General features: G+C 35.8%; 1 protein-coding gene, 1 long non-coding RNA gene and 2 other non-coding genes across 6 annotated transcripts in view; 2 read left to right on the top strand and 2 right to left on the bottom strand.

Annotated features, from left to right (window-relative positions):
- adamts9 (ADAM metallopeptidase with thrombospondin type 1 motif, 9) overlaps positions 1-22,116 on the bottom strand; it is a 70,242-nt gene that overhangs the window by 22,614 nt on the left and 25,512 nt on the right. For all 3 annotated transcript variants that reach the window (XM_058791158.1, XM_058791156.1, XM_058791159.1), the window contains 10 exons: positions 20,194-20,301; positions 19,922-20,089; positions 18,727-19,002; positions 17,395-17,556; positions 16,387-16,563; positions 12,052-12,219; positions 10,404-10,580; positions 7,672-7,842; positions 7,246-7,440; positions 6,830-6,959 (listed from right to left, as the gene is read on the bottom strand). In XM_058791158.1, coding sequence (XP_058647141.1) covers positions 6,830-6,959; positions 7,246-7,440; positions 7,672-7,842; positions 10,404-10,580; positions 12,052-12,219; positions 16,387-16,563; positions 17,395-17,556; positions 18,727-19,002; positions 19,922-20,089; positions 20,194-20,301 — 1,732 coding nt within the window. The remainder of the gene's footprint in view (positions 1-6,829; positions 6,960-7,245; positions 7,441-7,671; positions 7,843-10,403; positions 10,581-12,051; positions 12,220-16,386; positions 16,564-17,394; positions 17,557-18,726; positions 19,003-19,921; positions 20,090-20,193; positions 20,302-22,116) is intronic.
- On the top strand, positions 162-234 carry trnav-aac (transfer RNA valine (anticodon AAC)). Its single transcript has one exon. It is a non-coding gene; the product is annotated as a tRNA-Val (tRNA).
- trnav-cac (transfer RNA valine (anticodon CAC)) lies at positions 874-946 on the bottom strand. The gene has a single exon. It is a non-coding gene; the product is annotated as a tRNA-Val (tRNA).
- LOC131549202 (uncharacterized) lies at positions 10,438-16,359 on the top strand. Its single transcript, XR_009273357.1, has 3 exons — positions 10,438-10,598; positions 10,876-10,903; positions 12,062-16,359. It is a non-coding gene; the product is annotated as an uncharacterized LOC131549202 (long non-coding RNA).

Consider the following 22,116-nt stretch of genomic DNA (forward strand, 5'->3'; position numbering starts at 1 on the left):
AGCCTTTTATATAGAGCTAAATAGGAATCTAGTGTTTGGTCACTTTTGACCATGTACAACATAAGTGTGACACCCAAATGAACTTTCAGCTTTCGTGAGCTCATTAACCCCCTGCAGTTCATTGACAAACCCCCAGGGGAAGAGCATGGTGGTTAGCAGGTGTTTCCGTAGTGTAGTGGTTATCACGTTCGCCTAACACGCGAAAGGTCCCCGGTTCGAGACCGGGCGGAAACAAATCTTTTAAAAAAAGGTTTCTATGGGTAAAAGATCTGCAATATAAATATGTGGAGAAAATGTGTTTTTGCTAAATGTTTCCTGGATAGTCCTCTTCCTAGGCAAAAATACATTACAATTATATTGTCATATATGAAGAGTTTAATAATGAGATGACCAGTGCATCCTACACTTCTAGGGGCCCTATGCAAAACTGTGTTTGGGGGCCCTGTCGATGTGTTCTTAAAACCCCAAAATTACCCACTTAATCTGTTCTTTCAGAGAAGTCTGAACAAAACAGTGAGATGAAACTTTTACGTACAAAAACCTACCACATAGAAACTGAATTAAGAAATTATATTAAATTTCACGCTCAGAAAGCTGCCTGGGGAACAGAATCTCTTTTGCAGTTCAATGTGCTTTTAACTCTTCTTTTTTAGTATCAAGCACAACCAACAGGAGAATGTATATTAAGACAGGCACATACAAATGTTACTGTATATTATGATAGTCATGTACAAAATCAAAAATTATATTATTTAATTAAAAGACAGCCTTTGATTTTATAATGTCAATAATCTATATAGTGTGCTATTTATAATTTTGTACCCTGTCAAATCAACTATTTTCAGTGAGGTGCTCAAATCAAAAGCCACACATTGTTTCCGCCCGGTTTCGAACCGGGGACCTTTCGCGTGTGAGGCGAACGTGATAACCACTACACTACGGAAACTGGGATATTAAGTTCTACTTGTCATTTCGGCAAAATAACACATTACAGATGAGTGCTCCTCACCAATTTTACACTTTTGGCAAATACTTACACTAAAGTTCTACTAGATAGAACAGACTAACTAATTCGAAGTGTAAATCTATTGTCATAAGGTGGCAGAAGCAGCATTATAGTGCAATTGTAGTGACCAGTGTTGGTCAAGTTACTTTAAAAAGGTAATTAGTTACAGTTACTTGTTCTCACAAAGAGTAACTGAGTTAGTAACTGAGTTACATCATTATAAAAGTAGCCTAACCAATTACCAGGGAAAGTAACTATTGAATTCCTTTTTTTAAGAAATGAATGTTCCAGTATGTCAAATAACTTGGATTCCTCCAATATTACATGTTAAATGAATGAAATAGACACTACATGGAATAAATTATTATTTTTAAACATTGTACACAAATACAAAACAACAATTTAAAAATACGTATTTAACACTGAATATTTTTTAACATTCTAGCAGACAGTATACCAAAAAAAGAACAATTTAACTTAAAATTAATAAGTTAGTAAATTAATATTTTGTGGCCATTTTTGAGACCCCTTCTTGAATCAGGCTTGCAAATAAATGCAGCCTTGCTGAGCAGAAGGGAATTCTTTTAAAACATTAGAAAATATTACAAATCCCAATTTGAACACTATGTGTGAACGTTGTTATAAATTTATTAATAGAGCCATTGTAATTATTATCATTATTATTGTCTTACTTTTTAATTTTATTTAGCAGAACAGTAATATTACAATACTAACATTTATGAATGTTGATGGAGCTTTTATTTGGACGGAAACCCACAGGAAGTCCTTAGTGCTTCTTTTTGTTGACAGCAGCAGATTTATAATTATTCTCATTACTAATTTGGGAAGATGCACGTATCACATTGTCACATGCCTTGTAAAAATTCATAAAAGTGTCACTGAGCAACTGACGAGCAACACAGTTTCAGCGCAGATTTCCCTCGCGGTTTAGACTTTGAATCCTGGCTAAGGAGACAGGCCACGAGCAGCTAATCAAGCTCTTACTAGGCATAGTGAAAAATACCAGGCAGGTGTGTTGAGGCAAGTTGGAGCTAAACTCTGCAGGACATTTTGGGAAGTCCTCCAGGACCGAGTTTGAACACCTCTGACCTAACAGATTTACTTTAAGTACCCTCTAAAAATTTAAGGTAATATTTCAATAATTTAACAACATGTGGATTTCACATACTCATGTAAGTGTTTTACTTTGATTTAGTTTAGTTTCCCCAACAAACCCCCATGGCAGTGATAGTGACAGTAGCAGGCGTTTCCGTAGTGTACACGCGAAAGGTCCCTGGTTCGAAACCGGGTGGAAACAAGGCTTTTAGATTTGGTTCTTTGGGGCAAAAGTCTACAGAACAAGTGCTACAAAGGTGTGGACACAACGTGTGTCTCTTATTGCTAAATTAGTTTGGATATACAGGTGCTGGTCATATAATTAGAATATCATCAAAAAGTTGATTTATTTCACTAATTCCATTCAAAAAGTGAAACTTGTATATTATATTCATTCATTACACACAGACTGATATATTTCAAATGTTTATTTCTTTTAATTTTGATGATTAGAGCTTACAGCTCATGAAAGTCAGAAATCAGTATCTCAAAATATTAGAATATTTACATTTGAGTTTGAATAAATGACCATCCCTACAGTATAAATTCTGGGTATCTCTTGTTCTTTGAAACCACAATAATGGGTAAGACTGCTGACTTGGCAATGATCCAGAAGATGAAAATTGACATCCTCCACAAAGAGGGTAAGTCACAGAAGGTCATTACTGAAAGGTGTGGCTGTTTACAGAGTGCTGTATCAAAGCATATTAAATGCAAAGTTGACTGGAAGGAAGCATTTGGGTAGGAAAAGGTGCACAAGCAACAGGGATGACCGCAAGCTTGAGAATACAGTCAAGCAAAGCCGATTCAAACACTTGTGAGAGCTTCACAAGGAGAGAACTGAAGCTGGAGTCAGTGCATCAAGAGTCACCACGCTCAGACGTCTTCAGGAAAAGGGCTACCAAGCCACTTCTGAACCAGAGACAACGTCAGAAGCATCTTACCTGGGCTGTGGAGAAAAAGAACTGGACTGTTGCTCAGTGGTCCAAAGTCCTCTTTTCAGATGAAAGTAAATTTTCCACTGTGTTTTCTGATGTCCACAGTCAACGCAGCCATCTATCAGGAAATTTTAGAGGCACTTTTTTCCTTCTGCTGACAAGCTTTATGGAGATGCTGATTTCATTTTCCAGCAGGACTTGGCACCTGCCCACACTGCCAAAGGTACCAAAAGCTGGTTCATTGACCATAGTGTTACTGTGCTTGATTGGCCAGCAAACTCGCCTGACCTGAACCCCATAGAGAATCTATGGGGTATTGTCAAGAGGAAGATGAGAGACACCAGACCCAACAATGCAGAAGAGCTGAAGGCCACTTTCAGAGCAACCTGGGCTTCCATACCACCTCAGCAGTGCCACAGACTGATCGACTCCATGCCACGCCGCATTGCTGCAGTAATTCAGGCAAAAGGAGCCCCAACTAAGTATTGAGTGCTGTACATGCTCATACTTTTCATTTTCATACTTTTCAGTTGGCCAAGATTTCTAAAAATCCTTTCTTTGCATTGGTCTTAAGTAATATTCTAATATTTTGAGATACTGATTTTTGACTTTCATGAGCTGTAAGCTCTAATCATCAAAATTAAAAGAAATAAACATTTGAAATATATCAGTCCGTGTGTAATGAATGAATATAATATACAAGTTTCACTTTTTGAATGGAATTAGTGAAATAAATCAACTTTTTGATGATATTCGAATTATATGACCAGCACCTGTATTGCTAGTTCATGGGGTTGTTAAGGTAATTTTCAACATGCAGGGCCTAGTCTGTGATTTTATTGCTGTCAAAATCCAGAATGTCAATATCAATATTTTTTTATATTAATATTTTTCTCCCACCAAGAAAAAATAGTCTCTCTGTTAATGTCCATGTGAACCGGCCGTTGGTATCTACTTTCACACAATTTTCAATCAATCACAATCACAATTTTGGACACAGAAGGCCACCAAATGGGAATTAAATATTCCATGGAGGGATTTATAAAATATTTAAAAATAAATACGGTGGGTAACTCGAAGCGAGGGTTTTACAGATCACAATGCAAGCGGGAGAAGTCTCATATTACGGTCGGTCATCACGATCGCGGATGACAACATGCAGGATCAGCACTGTTCATGTATCGCAGGCTACGATTAAATTAATGTACATTTAACCAGTTTAATATGGAGAGGCACTAAAATGTAGACCTACGTTTGTGTGTTTTTGACCTACACTGTACAAGACGCGAGAACAGTCCGCTATTTAGGTTTGTACGTTAGCATCACTAACTTTACCGTTAGCTAGTTTTAGCCAGACATACCTTGCTAAAGCACAAGATAACATTAACGTTCTGCTTGAGCAGATGAAAACTGTAACTTAATGAGTGTATGACACCAGAAAACGAACGTTTTTGTCTTCATTTGTATTGGGGTGAATACTTGGGTACATTTTGCTGTTTTGTTTGGATTCAGGAAATATAATAAAATAAATTCCATTGCCCATCCTCTCCGGAAATCTCGAATCAGTATTACAAGTGCCCCAGGCACATCGTTTTACCATTTTTGCGGCACAATCACCACAAAACCGACGAGAACTCGCGATCTTCCAATGCTTTTCTATGGCGCTGAAACCGAAAGATGTCCGAGTTCCGGTCCCCGTGCAACTGATACTCGACTGCTATTGGCTCATCGACGTTCTAGGGGAGGGGCTTACCGATAGGTCAATTGGAGGGGAGTGATTAAAGATATTCTGGTCAAGCCGTCAAACTGACATCATCAGAGAAGGAACGCCATTCCAGAGTGGAAGCAAATTTTAAGATTTTGAATTTTTTCAGTTGATCATGTTGCACGAATAATTGTTTACCACATGGCAATGTGTGCTAGCAAAGTAAACAGTGTCAATTTAGATTACAATTTTTGAAATCCCTTCAAAAATAAGCAAAAACCACTCAGTCACAGACAATTTACATTTTCAATACAAACACGTGTGCTTGGAAGAAAATTGGGTGTTGGTCATCAGTTTGAACCCCAAAACCCTGTCAATTGATGCTTAAATAATTAATTTATTTTTGCCCTTTTTAAGGAAATCTTTCAATGTGACAGCTGAGCACTCCTAATACTGCTTCACGAGTTCACCCTTACATCTAATCTGGCAGCAAATAGTAAGCATATTTTGACGTGCTGTCCTGGGGGAGGGCTCCGAGCCCGAAATATGGCCCGAACCCAAAGAACTCCCCCTATCCCGAATATGGGATAAAAATAGATTAGGGGTGAGGAGTTGGGGTGGAGGAGGGATGCCGGAAAACTGTCATTGGACAGAAGTAGGCAGGGTGCATATATATGTGCTCATTAGGATAGTTAGCTAAACGAGTTGCACCTGCGCCAAATTAGTTGATTATCGGATCGTGCTCCTCCCGAACCTTGTTAATAAAACATCATTTGAAGAAGTATTTTCAGTATGGTGCTTATTTCTAAAATATTTATAGGATGTTTCCGGCCTGGGTACCTTTCGCGCGTGTGAGGCGTAACGTGATAATCACTACACTACAGAAACCTTGACAGAAACTTGTCCTTTTCAGAAAATGAGGATACTTAAGGATACATAAAGTTCTAGAAGTTTAAAGAAAGCAGTTTTCATAAGAAGTTTTGACCACAAACTCGTTTGACTTAAAAAAATTTATTTCAAGTAAATTTACTACATTATTATAAAATCTCAGAGGGTAAATTAAGTAAATATTTTAGGTCAAATGAGTTTTGGGTCAAAACTTCTCGTGGCTACATCTTTCTTGAAATGTCTAGTAGAACTTGTTTCTGAATTGTAGGCATCTGCCAAATTTATAAAATTGGTGAAGAGTGCTTGTTAATCACATTAGAAGTTTTTCTGAAAAAGGTTTCCACAGTGTAGTGGTTATCACGTTCACCTCACATGCTGTGGCTGAAAATGATTAAGCCTAACTTCTAACTTCTCCCATTCATTAGTGCTTAACAATACATATGCAATATGTTTGGCCACACATAGATTTCATGGCGCTGTTTCATCCTTTCCATGGCAGGGTATTTAAGTAGCACACAAACATCTGTCAGTGATTCACTATGAAGCATGCACAGCATTTGAGGTCTGTATCAGATTGCCACAGACATTTCTAACACAAGGTTATATGTAAATGAAGATGCATAATGTTAAACATTTAATACTTATTTATTTCATGCTTTTTTCATTTAAGTAGCTATACTTGCCAGAGATGTATTCTCAGCACTGAGAATTAAAATACCTGGAGCAGCTACATTTTTCTACTTTTTAGAATTGTTTATGGACACTTTCCCTGTTGTAGGTTTCTTTAAAAACTATTTTGGCTATTTATATTTTATCTTGCTCAGACTTGTAAAACATTTTAATATTTAAAAATAAAATTAAAATAACTGTTACTCTTAAACTCTCTGTTGTTATTTAATTTAAATAAAGTTTAGTACTGGTAATAAAAAAAAAAAAAAAAACAGAACAGAGTTTAATAATAACAGTAACAATAGTAACATATAATAATAGTAATAGTAACACTGGTGAATTCAGTAGAACTATATTGTCCATAATATAACTTTACAGCAACCTGAGATTTTTTTGCCACTTGGTGGCAAATCTTTCATTTCTACCACTATATGGGCATAAATAAACTATAAGGACATTCATTGTAATTCACTGTCCTGCTACTACTACTAATTCATTGTTACTCACAAGAAGGACTAATGCAGGATTTCCGTTTCTCAGGTTTGGAGGAGGAGGGACATTTTTCAGAAACCTCACCCTCTGCTGATATACACTGGACTTGTCTCTCTGTCCAACCACTTCCACAGGTTGCAGAACACTAAAATACAAAAAAAAAAAAAAGATAGATTTTTTAAACAGACATTATGGGTTTAGTAATGACATTTAGTAATTTAGTATAATTTTATATCTTGTATAATCATTCAATTAGGTATATATTATTATCAGTCCAGATCTGTCTTAAATTCAGCAAAACTACATTATCAATTTTAAGGTTTTTATTTTTCTTGTACAAAATGGCATTTTTCGACTGAATGTCATTCCTTAAAAATGTCAGGTTTTATTAGACAAATTCAAATCATGAATAATTACTTTAATAAACTCACAGGTCCCCATACACCCACTCTCCAAGTGTGTGGGGCAGGACAAGACAGCCGAAAGCAGGGCAAGATGTCCTCAGGAGGGGTGCTGGGGCAGTCTAATGAAGAGTTAAGACTATACTCATAATTATCAATCCCAGCATGAACCTCACTGCAGGACACCAGCCTCCTCTGATACCCCAGACCACACGTGACTGAGCACTAAAATGGAAAACAGCCTTGATGGAAATGAAACCCAATCTACAGTGTCTAAAACTTTACTCTAAATTGTCCACTGGTGAATTATAAATATGCACTTTATAAATTACATCCCTTTATTTATTCAATATAAGTAGTTATTCAGGATTCAAAACATCTATTGGCACAGAACTTAAACTGTCAAATTATTTCCAAATATAATTTTCAAAATAACTATTATTTCCTGTCTCTCACCTCAGACCATTCTCCTGTAATCCAGATGAACTCACAGTGTTGTAAGTTACAAGGTTCCTTGTCAGCTGGTTTTCTTTGGTTCATGCAGTACGCATCATGCACCTCATCTTCATCCTTATCCAAACACACCACTGCTCGAACCTTGTACCCAGAACCACATGTTCTGCTGCACTGAAGGAAGGGATATCCAGAAAAGTGATCGTCAAATTCCAGCAAGCAGGATAATACTGGTACTAATTTGGTCAGCCAAGATAAGGAGTGAGAGGAAATTACATCACAATCTTGACTTGTACGTGTGTAGTTTTCTGTTTAAAGAATAATTTGAGATTTTGGTGGGCTTAAAAGTAAAGTTCCGTTTTAGCTATTAGTATAATGTATGATGAATGCTAACCTGGACTGTAATCTTTATTATGGGGTTAACTGCAATGTAGAGAAAGTAAAAGAAGTGGGAAGAAAGGTACCTGATTCTGGGAATTCTATCAAACGCTGTAAAGTGTTGACAGTGAGCAGCACCAAGCTTTGTGCGAGGCAACTTGGCCCCTCAAGCATCCGACAGGCAAAGTGAGCTAGTCTAATAGGCTCCAGCTGTCTGTGTCTGCTGTGGAGGGGGAGAAGTGGAGGTGTTCTCTAGAGCAGTGCACTCAACTAATTACACTTCTTTTAAGTGCTGTGATTTCATGCTGCTAGATGACCCAGATTCGAGTCTTATGGAACAGTTTTTGTTGTCTGAAAGTTTTTCTGCAGACCAGTGGTTCTCAACCTTTTTGACTCAAAGACTCCCCACCAGTCTAACACAATATTTGAAGGCCCCTGTATAATATAATGTTAGCAGAAATACAGTGTAATATATTATTAGCAGAAACTGGGGGTAACGATATAGGGAAATTAAAAAAATGAAAATTCAGCGTTGTTTACGTTCAGGAGAATGCGCACGCATGAGTCGTGGTACTCTCCAAAATGGCAGAAGCCGTTAACTCGGGGACAAGAATTCTTGAATAAACTGTTATTTTTGTTTTCTTTGCACACAAAAAGTATTCTCGTACACTGTAAAAAAAATGCTGTAAAATATACGGTAAAAAACCGGCAGCTGTGGTTGCCAGAATTATACCGTAAAATATATGGTAGCAACGTTTTAGGTTTTACAGTTTTACCTTAAATTTACAGTTAAATACCGTAATTTTAGTTAAATACCGTAAACTAATATAATGTTAATATAACAACCTATTGAAATACTGAAATCTGTTTTGTACCTTTGAAATACACTGATAACCACCAAATGCAGATGGTGATGAGAAAGTCACATGATGAACCAAAGCCCATTACAAGCAGCTTTTAAATAATAACATATATAGAAGGTGCACAGTGTCATTCACACAAACACTAAACACCATCATGGTGATACTCATTAAACTGAAATATGCAATAAACATTAATTTAACAACATTAGATGTAACATACAACCCTAATAAACATAACTGATAAGAAAAAACTAAGAACAAACTTAGTTATTTCAAAGAAAAAAACATCAAATTCAAAAAAAAATTGAAATGCAACGCAGGGAATTCTGGAAACGTCAATTTACGGTTTACATTCTTTTTCACTTCCAAAAGCGGTATTTCACCGTAAAAATGTCTGAAATGTCTATTACAGTTTTTCACCGTATATATTAGGGGAACTTACCGTTAACCATTTAACAGGTTTTTACCGTAGCTTTTTCACAATTTTTTACCGTTAAAATCAAGGTTATTTTTAACAGTGTAGCTTTGCAAAATTTACGTTGAACCACTGATGTCACATGGACTGTTTTATCGATGTCCTTACTACGTTTCTGGGTCTGGGAACATTTCAGTTGTGCTGCTGTCTATGGAGGGTCAGAGAGCTCTCAGATTTCATCAAAAATATCTTAATTCGTGTTCCGAAGATGAACGAAGGTCTTACAGGTTTAGGACAACATGAGGGTGAGTAATTAATGACAGAATTTTCATTTTTGGGTGAACTGTCCTTTTAATTACAACAATTCATTTTGTGAGTTCTTAAGGTAGAGTTAAATATTATATCAGTTCTTGTTTTTTTTGTTTTTTTTTAAGTAAAATTATATATGTAATGGATATGGAATATGCAAAAACATAAAGGTAAATTTAAGTAGATATTTAAAAAAGTGTCTTAATTACTAGCCAAATTTAACAAAACTGCACCACTGAACTAACAGGGAAGTGTTTCGCAATGTGGCATTCTTCTTGCTATTTTTATGATTTTTTTTTAATTATCATGGAAAAAAATGAAAGGCATAGTTTGTCCAAAAGGGAACAGTTTGCCCAAAAATTCTGTCATATTGTTTCAAACATGTGTGACTTTCTTTCTTCTGATATATTGAAGAATGTTGGTTGGTTTTGAAGAACTGTTTGGTTACCACCAACATTTTGGTTACCACTGACTTCCATTGTATGGACAGCAATTTCTTTTATGAAAAACACATAGGTTTGGAGCAAAATGAGGGTAATAATTAAATTATGAAAGTTTTTTGGTGAACTATCCCTTTAAAGGAAAAAAAAAAATACTTCCAGAACTGAGGACGATAAAAAAAAAAAAGTAGGCGGTCACTGTTGTGCTTGATTGAATTTTGCCCATATCATCTGAGAGAGAACGGTTTGAGGAGCATTCATATGCTCATACACACACTTGCTGCTGCTCATTCACATTTATTTCATTCTCACACTTTGTCACATATTCACCTCTTGCCAGTCTCCTTTGCCCCAGCTGTAGTGTGAGACACAATCGGTGACCCAGCAAGGCTGTGTAGAGGGCGGGCGAAGGAGACGGGAACATTTAGTCTCCTGCGTCCTGCGCTCGTCACCACTGACACAAGAAACCTCACGGTGCTGCAGTCCATTTCCACAAGATGATGAACACTATGGAGAACGACACAGGTGGGTTAATGGAACTCATCAATTCTACATTTCTGTGATCTGTTTACATACTGTAAGCCTAAACAAATCACAGCTGTCCTCTAGTTTGTTCAGATAGTAATTACTTCCTTTGAAAGTCATAAATCAAAATGTGATGACAGGATTACAATGAAGAGTCTGTTGAGAGGTTTGCACAATCCTGCTCTGTTAAAGCTCAGGAAAGTGCTGCTGTACCTGAATGTATGAGGACGACTTTCAACAGCAACCAGCTTTTTTTCTTTGTTTTTTGGTTTTTTAGCTGGGGCCACTGAAAAACCAAGGATAAGGTAAAAGTTGAACTAATGTCTTTATCATGCACATTCTATTGACATTTAGCTAAAATATCAGTGAAACCGGATGAAATGAAATAAGATGGAATCGGGCTCTCCATTAATTTGCATGAGTTTAAATATTGGTCATTGTGTGTAGATCATGAGTCATTTGATCATGCGTGTTTGGTTGGTGATTGGAAAAGTTGTTGGATTGCTTTTTATCAAGAATATTTTGATATAACAGGCAGAGATATTCTGTGTATGGGAGTAATTTTCATAGAAAATAAAGATTTTGAGTGCTACTGTATCCTATTGGGAAGTATATTAAAACAGTGAGCGATCTCTGAACACATCTTACACTATACATTTACATTTTAAATGGCTTGTTAAATATATTACATTGGTTTTGGTGGGGCAGTATTCAAATGATTGAGAAAAAAAGTATGCATAAATGGATAAGTAAAGTGAAGATTAAATGAGGGCTTTAATAGATTTCTAACTGTGAAATTGGGACATGCTGTGCAATACAAATACATATATATATATTTCTGCATATCCTTCTCTTCAGTTATTTACTACACAGACTGCTCCTGTATATCTCTAAAACTTGATGCTGCTGATGACCTAAAATATATATTTACATTACAGTTCAAAAGTTTGGTTTCAGATTTTTTTTTTTTTTTTTTTAAAGAAATTAATACTTTTATTCAGCAAGGGTGCAGTATATTGATCAGAAGTGACAGGTAAGACTTTTACATTCTTAAATCTCTGATGGTTTACTTAAAAACATTAAGCACCACAACAGTCTTGAGCATTAATATATTAATATTAAGTATTATTATTATCAACATTAATATATAATAATATATTTATAGATGTATTTTTATATTCATATTAATGTTATTTTCAATATTTTATCAGTATTATTATTAATAATATGTTTCTTTGAGCACCAAATCAGCATGGCATGATTTGTAAAGGATCATGTGACACCGAAGACTGGAGTAATGGCTGTTGAAAATTCAACTTTGTCATCACAAGAATAAATTACATTTTAAAATATATTAAAACACAATTAAACCTTACGGACCCCAAATATTTTTTAATGGTAGTCCATATATGCACGGCGCACACAGTGTAATATATAATAAAGTGAGTTTTACCTCTCCCCAGCTTCCCGTCTTCCACTTGGGGCACCTCCCACCTCTGCAACGCCTTTGCTTTTGTGGGAGGGGCAGGTGTAGGCAGTTCTCTTCTGGGATTGGCTGGCCCGATTGACTGACACATGTCACATTACGGTACTTGTATCCTCTCCCACAGGACACAGAGCACTGCAAGAAGGGGGAAAAAGCTACAGTGAAATCCAACTGCTTGATAAACACAAGCCTAATTAGTGTGTCATTTGAGGTGATTATGTTTGATTATGAAGCTGATTATGTCTACATATGTGACTTTATGGGTAAGTCAAAGTAAACAAAAGAATAGATCAGTCCTGTGGTAATCATTGTAATTACTTTCAAATTTATTACCATTTTGACAGCACATCATATTACGTGGAGAATTAGTATATGGACATTTACATTATAAGATACCAACAACATAATACATGATATACAATGGGAGCAGCATAAACAAATCGTTTGTTTTTACCTCAAATACTATTTACAGTATAAAAAGAGGAAAGAAAATGTCTCTGAATCATAATGAATGGCAGTCGCTACATCTGCTTGCCGAGCTGAAGAAACAGTGACATATTTTCTGGCACCAGCGGATAAAGGGAAAAGAGAGAGAGGCTTCCCTGGACCCCAGGATGGGAGAGGAACGGATAATCAAAGGGCCCCGTAGAGGGAGGATGGATATGATGCGACAAGTCTGAAGTTGAACGAGTCCATTCCCAGCATGCATTCACAAAATACAGGAACTAAGAGAACAGAAACTCCCCAATTGGATTATGTGTTCCTGGGGATACTTTTTCAAGCAAATCTAGCAAGTCAGTGTGTCACAGTTGTATTGAAGGTGATGGAATTCATTTTGAACAAAATAGGTCTTGGGAAAACGGTTTAACATTCATATATATATATATATATATATATATATATATATATTTGCTTTTACAAATATTTACAGTACCAAAATATATACAATTGGTTCAACTGATTACATACATAGAATTCAGCAGCGACAACATGGACAGTTGCAGCAAAATAATAATAATTAAAAAAAAACTTTACATAAAATGATATAAAAATACACTTTTATCTTTAAAGCAAGACCTCCATGTACCATTGTTATAATGATCCACTTTAATAATTCATCCAAAGCCCTAAATATTGATTCATAATAAAATCATACACTTGCTTACTCTGCCTCAGAATGTTACAGTGTTTATATGTGAGAATGTGTAATATATATATATATATATATATATGTGTTCTTTTAGGGATTCTATTACAAGTGAAGTTGCATACTTAGTTGTGTGTGAGGGTCTCTTTACTTGATATGAAACATCAATAAGCATACATTTAAATTGTATCAGAATCTTGGTGCTGATTTCTGTAATGAGCTATAAAAGTCTTAAAATGGCTGGTATTTTAATTATTGACATCTGAAATGTTTTTTACATGTGTCTGAATATTTAGGGGCCATATCATTTAGTTTATCATAACATGTATAATTTCATTTGTTTTCATATGGCAAGGCCTTTATTTCAGTAGCGGTTAAGGTGTGGAAACTGCCATACTGTTGTTAAATGAATGCACCACTGATTTAATGAGCACAAATTACCAACTTTTACACTCAAAAGGATTCCAATGCAGGGTAATTTACTTAAAAATTCCCTTCATCTAAAAACCACCCACAATCCTGAAATGCACAAGCTTGAGTTTGCTTCCCAGAGCAAAAATGTTTAACCAAATGTCATCAAATTGACAACAGAAAAATAAAATGCATATGAAAAACAAGTGTATATGGGATTTTTTTTTTTTTTTTGGTCAAAAATGAACAATACAGGTATATTTGTTATGCTAATAAAACATGTTCAAAACAAATATTCCAATTCATGACATCTGAATGCAATCAAAACATATAAGTTTAACTGTAATGCCACCCTTCAGTTCATTGATCATGGCTTTTTAGACCATGCAAAATTGCCTTTGTTTTCCTTTAAATTGCTGCCACAAATGATCAGTCTAGGAATGGCAACATACTTGGTCACGTGCCTCACTATATTCCAACGTGAGGACTTCCAAGTATCAAACTGCACACAGATATCCATGCTATGTGGGGCCATCGCTCCTGCCGTTCAATCTTCCCTTAAGAATAAAACTCTTTCTGAGAAGTGCGTCCATTCTGATTAGATGAGCTGGGAAGGCCGGTAAAGACCTTCCCACAGATCAAAGGCCATCCTTGGCCCCCCATGCCCTTGCCATTGTTATTTTGATGTATGCTCACTCGGTTGACTGTGACCATATCACCACCATCAGGGCTAGTTAATATCCTGTGCTGTCCAAAAGGAAATCGACAGCGGTAATAGACTTCTTCTGTAGGTATTGAGGTGAGTGAGCACCAAAAAAAGACCCCCATTTAAGGATCATTAAAACAGGTAAAAGATGTTGAATACTCAGATGAGAAATGAAATAAAAGCAGCAGGATAACACAAAAAAGTCATACAGAATTGGAAGTTTGACACACGAAACAACAGCTATTAAGCTTAGTGATTTTGTACCTTCTTTGATTTGAGAACATATGCTTAATCAGCAAAAAAAATGCTATCTTTTTTTAAAAAAAACGAACACCTTCAGAATAATACAAGACATTAAACATTCAAAGTCATTTTCTTTTCTAGATGACTAATTCACAAATCAACTAGCGTTATTAATTCATTACAAAAAAATTGCCTACTTTTCCAAACCACATGAATAATAATAAAAAAGAAAAAGAAAAGCTTGTTGTTTAATTTGACCATCATCATCAACAGGTATAAACAAATATGGACAAACATATGGCAGCAGAAATAAATACAAATACATACAATAATATACAGAAACGTTCATGCACACCTTCATCAATACTGCCATTCGATTTAAACCGCTTAATTTTCAGTCTGGTTACATTAACAGACCATGTCATGAAAGGGAATAGCACCATTACGTCTTTGGAAAAAAGAAAAAAAAAAATGCAAATTTTTGTATAAATACAGTGCTGTGAAAAAGTAAGTACACCCCCATGAATAGTGTAGTACTTAGAACAGATACAGGATTGACATTCCGTCAAAGTTAATAGACAAAATAAATTATAATTTAATAAATCATACTTTTTATAATAATTTGTGCCATTTCTTTTTTACATCACTGTATGTTTCTTTAAATATATACTATTATATCCATGAGAGACTAGAAATCAAATTAAGCAGTGAATGGTTATGGATGTTATAGGATAGCTTAGAATTTGTTATCACCATTCACAAATATAAAGTGGATGGAAGATGTATGTGGGGCTCTTCATTAAGACTGAGGTAGACACAAGTAACTGGCCAACAAGCAAATTAAAAAAAGAAAGAAAAAAAAAAACTGGCCTTCCCTGGGTCTGAGGGAAATTCAATCAGGAATTTTACACACTAGACTAAACATGTTTTTTGTTGCTTAATACACAAAAAAAAATGAAATATTACTGATTTTGTAAATAACCTAGAAAAATATTACAATTGCAGAACAAATCAACAGACAAAATGACACAAAACTACATTTGATTTCAGATTAGGTCACAACGTTTTGTATTTGCTTAAAATGTACTTCTGTAAGTTACCTTAAATATACAAAAATATAGCAACTATAGACAGATTTTCACATAAAGTCTCCCTTGTACTGAAAAAGCACCATCATAAATTTAAAAAAGGTCAATGGCTAGCTGAGTTCATGTGAGGTATGGTTGAAAAAAAATTCAAGAGAAATGAATTATGAAGATCGACAGAAAAAACACAGAAAGATTGTTTCAATATAATAAAGTAAACTGCCTGTGGCCAGATGTTTTAGCTCTGAAGTGGAGCAATACAAGCGTTGCTTGCCCATGTATTCGAAATACTATATACAACTGTACTGTGCTTTGAACACAAGCCACAGCAAAGGGCATCACAATGATTTGTATTTATCCAAAGTACAGCTGCACTGGGCAAAAGAAACCTAACATAGAAAATTAAATGCGGGAAAAAAAGCTAACAAAACAGCATTCAAACTTCAACACATCGACTAAAGAGATGCTCACTTTTTCAGTCAGGAAATAAACCTCTAAAACAATATTTAACTGCATGTTTGGTAGATCTTTAAGTGCAACCGAAACTCGCTAAAAAGCAGCAAATGTTAAAACCAGCTATTTGCTTCCTCAAAGATCAAACCATTTGAGTTTCAGTTTGTTTTCTTCATGTCTTGAGCGTAAAGAAATATCGGCATGTTGTGAGAATGAGAACTTATGAAGGGAAAAAGTTAAAATAGTTATGAGCGTACCGAGCTCCATTGGTCTGTGCTCCAGTGAGGGTTAATAGAGCAGGACTGAGTATTGCACTGTTCTCGGTCGGGTGGTTTGTCAAGAATTTCACAGCTCAGATCGTTAAAGCGCTCCCCGTTGGGCCGCTGACAAGCGACCAACCGGGTCTTTATCCCTCCTCCGCAGGATTTTGAACACTAGGGAGGCAGAAACAGAGTATGGGTGAGAGAAAAGAAAGAGTGAAAGTCTGGTTTTATTAACAGATAGAATTTGTCTGAGAGAACATTTTCAAAAGATGGCTTGGACCACATATATAATGTCAAAATATCATAATCTCACAGTTTTCTCTTGAGTAAGCACACTTCTAAAGCTTCGTTCAAATAGACAAAATAAGACATGTCGGCCTATCAAATATCCTTTGTATTTTTGTCTGAATAGCAAACAAACCCTATATTGACCCCTAATGCAAAAAATTTATTTTACAAATCAGTTGTAAATGTGATTAAAAAGGTTAATGCATGATTAAAATGGAAATCGTGTACTGTGACCAAAACCTGTCTTACTTAGCTAATGGACAGCATATACATACATGCATACACCAATTCAAACGTTTGGGGTTGATTTATTTTCTACAGTATATACATTTCAAAATGTAATTGATTTCCGTGTTAAATTACTTCAGTCTTCAGTGCCCTATGATCCTTCATAATCATTCTGATTTTATGCTCAACAGATATTTCTTATTATTATCAATGTTGAAAACAGCTGTGCCGCTTAATATTTTTGTGGAAACATTTTTTCAGGATTTTGATGAATAGAAATTTCAAAAGAACACATTTGAAATATAAATCTGTTTTAACACTACGAATGTCTTTACTGTCACTTTACTTGAACGTTTTACTGTGTCCTTTCTAAATAACATTTTAAAATATTAATTTCTTGAAACAAATCTTACTGACCTCAAACCTTCCAACAGGTGTATGCATTTGATTAAATAAAACCAGTTCAATTGAATTGGTGCATCTTACCTCTCCCCAGCTGCCATAGAACCACTGAGGGCAGGGGCCGGACTCACAGGAGCGTTGCTCTATGGGTTGAGTGCTTTCATCACAGCTGTTGGCAGGGTAGCCGTTCTCATCCTGACACACCACCACACGCCTCTGGAATCCTCCGGCACAGGTACTTGAACACTGAGAGTTGTGAAAGAGAAACAGAAGCTACATAATGAGAGAAGGGCCACACACACACACATGCCTTCCACACAATCACAAACACAAGCAAGCACATTCTCAATAGGCCAATTTCACATTCCATTAGCCTTTACGGAAAATATACGTCAATACATAAACACTGACCAACCCTGACTGCTTTGATGAGAACAATTATGACTGGAATAAATTATGACTATTTCCTTTTCTTTTTTTTTAAGAAAATGCTGGAACTTTTATTTTCATTTTATTAATGCTTGACTCTTGATGGTATGGCAATGGGTAATTATATTAAATTCTGTTTTAGCTAAGTTCTGAATAAGCAGAATGAAATGTGAAAAGTAAAGATCATGTTCCATGAAGATATTTTATAAATTTCTTAACGTAAATGTATAAAAACGTAATTTTTGATTAGTAATATGCATTGCTAAGAACTTAATTTGGACAACTTTAAAGGCGATTTTCTCAATATTTTGATTTTTTTGCACCCTCAGATTCCAGATTTTCAGATAGTTGTATCTCAGCCAAATATTGTCCTATCATAACAAACCATACATCAATGGAAAGCTTATTTATTCAGCTTTCAGATGATGTATAAATCTCAATTTTGATAAATTGACACTTAAGACTGGTTTTGTCATCCAGGGTCACATATTACCTGAACTTTTGAACGATATAATATGTACATACAGTATATACAGATGTAATGTGACTAATGGACAGTAATATTCAAAGTATCATGATTTATATCCTTAATAAGTGGAATCAGAATCATTCAATTGCACATGATTACCATCACTTGGAAGGATGCAAATTATATATAGCTATAAAGGAAGCACTTTTTGAAAGGTCTACAAATACCTAGACAAAAAAGACAAAAAGGAAGAGCTTCCCAAATACTGCACAATAGTTAGCTGTTCTTTGAACTCTAAAGACTATTTAAAGCAATGATATCATGAAGGAAACAGCAGCCATTATCAGAGGAAATGCTGCTGCTTGGATGACTTCTTAGAGAGTTCATGTACTGGTGAGCTCAACACCTTAGATGTCATTCTGTTCCTGGGTTTGCAAAAAGCTCTCTAACAACTAGCATGTGGAATATATCAAATATCAGAGACATGCAGAGACATAATCATTTTTAGAGGTACTTACCGCCCCCCATGGTCCAGTCCTCCATTGATGTGACTGGGGTCTGCCAGCTCTGTTACGGTCAGTTCGTCCGGCGGGAGCATTTTTTTTCCGAGAATCAGTGTTTGGTGAAAAGCCCCCGTGGTTGCTGGAGCGAGACGGACACTGGGGCATGGCACACTCCTGCTCTGTTGCTGGCTGATCATCTGGGTCACACTCACTCATTTCCACAACTTGATCGCTGATGTTCATGCACACTACTTGCCGTGTAGTCTTACCCTGACCACAGGATACGGAGCACTGTAAATACAGACAGACACACACACATGATTGCAAAGAAAACACATTATACTGAACAATAACACCATATATTAAAATTGTAGCCCACCACACTTAAGTTTAACCTTAAAACTGGCAGGATTTGTATTTTTGAATGAACTATTACTTATATTAAAAACGGAAGAAAAATAGTCCCCTTAGTTTAGTGTGTTTGACTTTTTCAGATAACTGAAAGTCTTGATTTAAAAAACTAAAAAGCAGGAGGACATTGGCTAAAGCAATCACACCACATTAATTCTTGTCTTCCTGTATAAATGTGAACAGAATGCACACCGAACCCCATCTGCACACAAGAGCCACACAAAATGAACTCTCATCAGTTTCCAATTACAACTGAGCTCTGAACACCAGAATGAGAGCAGAATGATCAAGGTCAATGGTCTATGATATTAAGCTGTAGAACAGCTGTGAATGAAAATACAAATATTTGCAGTATTGAAGCAATGCTGGCTATGTAAATATTGGACAAATATACTGAATGCATACAGTGGGGTCCAAATGTCTGAGACCACAAAATGTAATTTAAACTTGAAAATAAACAAAATATTTAAGGATTTAAAAAAAAAAAGTATGCACTATTTCTAGGACACAGATAAAATAAGTACATTTGTGATCCTGACCATGTGAACTCTCTCTGCAAATTATTTTCCTTGTTCCATTGAAATACAAAAACAATTTTAAATTATGCTTAATAAAATCATCAGGTTCATTTTTCAACTTGTCACAAAATAGTTGTAAAAAAATAAAATAAATAAAAAAATAAAATAAAACAAAATAATAAAATAAAATAAAATAAAATAAAATAAAATAAAATAAAATAAAATAAAATAAAATAAAATAATAATAAAATATGCCATTAAAAAAAGTATATTTTATTTACCGGAGTCCATTCCAGGACCTTCCACTGTCCGCACGCCACTATGGAGCAAACCTCACTAGCAGGAGGTTTCGGAAGATGGGAGCAGGCTGATTCCTCTGCTACTCCACCCTGCTGGTCACGGCAACTTACATAGCGCATCCGGGTGCCCTTTCCACAGGTGGCACTGCACTATAGTAAGAAACAACCATTTTACAGTATCAGAACCTACCACATTGTCTACCACAATAGCTACTAACAGTAATTCATAAACATGACATTATTCAAGAACGTACCTGTGTCCAAGATCCAAAGCGCCACTGTGTTTTATGACCAGGATGTGACATCACTTTGGTCTCTGGGGCAACAGGATGAGTAACGGGACACTGCGAGAGTTCACAGTCCTATGGAAGGGAGGAAGTGGGGTAGGACAATCAATTTTCGGTAATGAAGATCCGTGACTCTAGGGGTGAGGCCGGTAGAGCTTCAAGGCTGGAGCCAGTGTGCTTGATTTATGCTTGACTGGCTGGAATCACTTGTTCTGGGTCACTGCGCCTTACGGCAAATAGAGGATTTAAAACCAGGGGGCCTCCTGCTTTCTCGTTCTGTCTGCTGTATCCCTCCTTTCGGTTCCTGACTCTCTCACACTCCCACCTACCTCCACTTATTCCCCCTTGGTTTCTGCCTTCGCCAATCATTTTACATGTCTCTCTGAAATACCTGACCCTGATTGGTCAATCACAGCGTTCTGCAGTCAGATAGTTGAGACTGTACAGTATAATTGACCGTTTTCCTACACAGCAATCGATTTACTGCGGAGCTATGCTTGTTCTTTGTGTTTATGTTTTATGTAACTTTATAATATCAACTCAAATCAAAATTTTACTTTGGTAAGTAGCTGTGTAATATGTGGGATTATGTACAGTCATCCTGGTATTATCGTAAAATAAACTCCTTCAGGGTGATACAAGATCCTTTCACTTTCGCGTCCGGGTCCGGGTCCTGATCATCCTGCCTGGGTTTATTTTGCGATAATCTGGCTGACTGTACAATATCCCTTATTTATTAAATTCTTTTCTCTCTCTGTCTCTTATAGTGTATATTACAGTATATGTCTTATGTATACATGTTCTCAGACTTTTATCAACCTGGTTGGCTTGATGGTGGGAAAAAAGGGCTCTTTCTTTCATCTCCTAAAAGCCTTGTGAAAATGAAGCTCTATAAAACCAATGCCCCAGGAAAGTTCATAAAATACTCTGTGAAATGCAGCATTCAGCCACTCCAGCTCTGCAGCACAATTACACTGGGGGAGGGGGAACGGGGTAAATGTAATTTTGCAGGTATGTGCAGATTGTTAAGTAGATAAAATCAAGATCCAGATGACTGCAAATGAACTTAAATGACTATTAAATATAAATCTGCAGTGGAACTATATAGACATGGAAGTTATAATCACAACAGTTCATACTGAAAAAACGTTAAAAAGTTAATGGTGAACATTGCACACATACAGGGTTCCCACACTATTTGACCAATGTATTTCTTTATTCTTTCCAGGTGTTTATAATAATTTTAATATTCAGATTAATGAATCATTAATAAATTGATTTTGTGTACCTATTTGGCCAATTCACTGAAATAAACTGATTCAAAACACTGATTCACTCACATTACTTCACTAAAAGTAATAATCTAGTATAAAGTAATAACATCATTTTCAAGATTATATCAATTGCCATGTCTTTTACAGCCCTAAAAAAACATAAATTTTAAATTCCCTAATATTTCCAGATATTTCAAAACCATGGGACCACTTTTAAGGTTAATTTCCTATTAATGGCCTGATGCAGCATGTGTTTGTGTGCAGACCCATGTTTTTCCTTCAGACAAGGCCTTATTGAGTGCAGGTGATAAATATACTGGGCGGGAAACTTCCTTCCTGCCTTTCAGGCTGTACCTGCACGTTTCTCATTCCAGGATGGTGTAAAACTACTAGGATGGTGTAAAATAATACTTGTACGTACCTAAGAGACAACACCTTTCTTCAAATTACTGCACGGTCATTAATATAATACCTCAAAAAATGACTGGTAACTTACAAATTAAGTGAATAACAATGTATAAAATGCAAAAGTATCAGATTAGTTCACCAAAAAAGTTGTTCTAAACCTGTAACAGTAGTTACTGAGAATTAAAGAAATACTATGGAATCAATGGTT

Source organism: Onychostoma macrolepis, chromosome 11 (genome assembly GCF_012432095.1).
Source record: "Onychostoma macrolepis isolate SWU-2019 chromosome 11, ASM1243209v1, whole genome shotgun sequence".
Taxonomy (NCBI): Eukaryota; Metazoa; Chordata; class Actinopteri; order Cypriniformes; family Cyprinidae; genus Onychostoma; species Onychostoma macrolepis.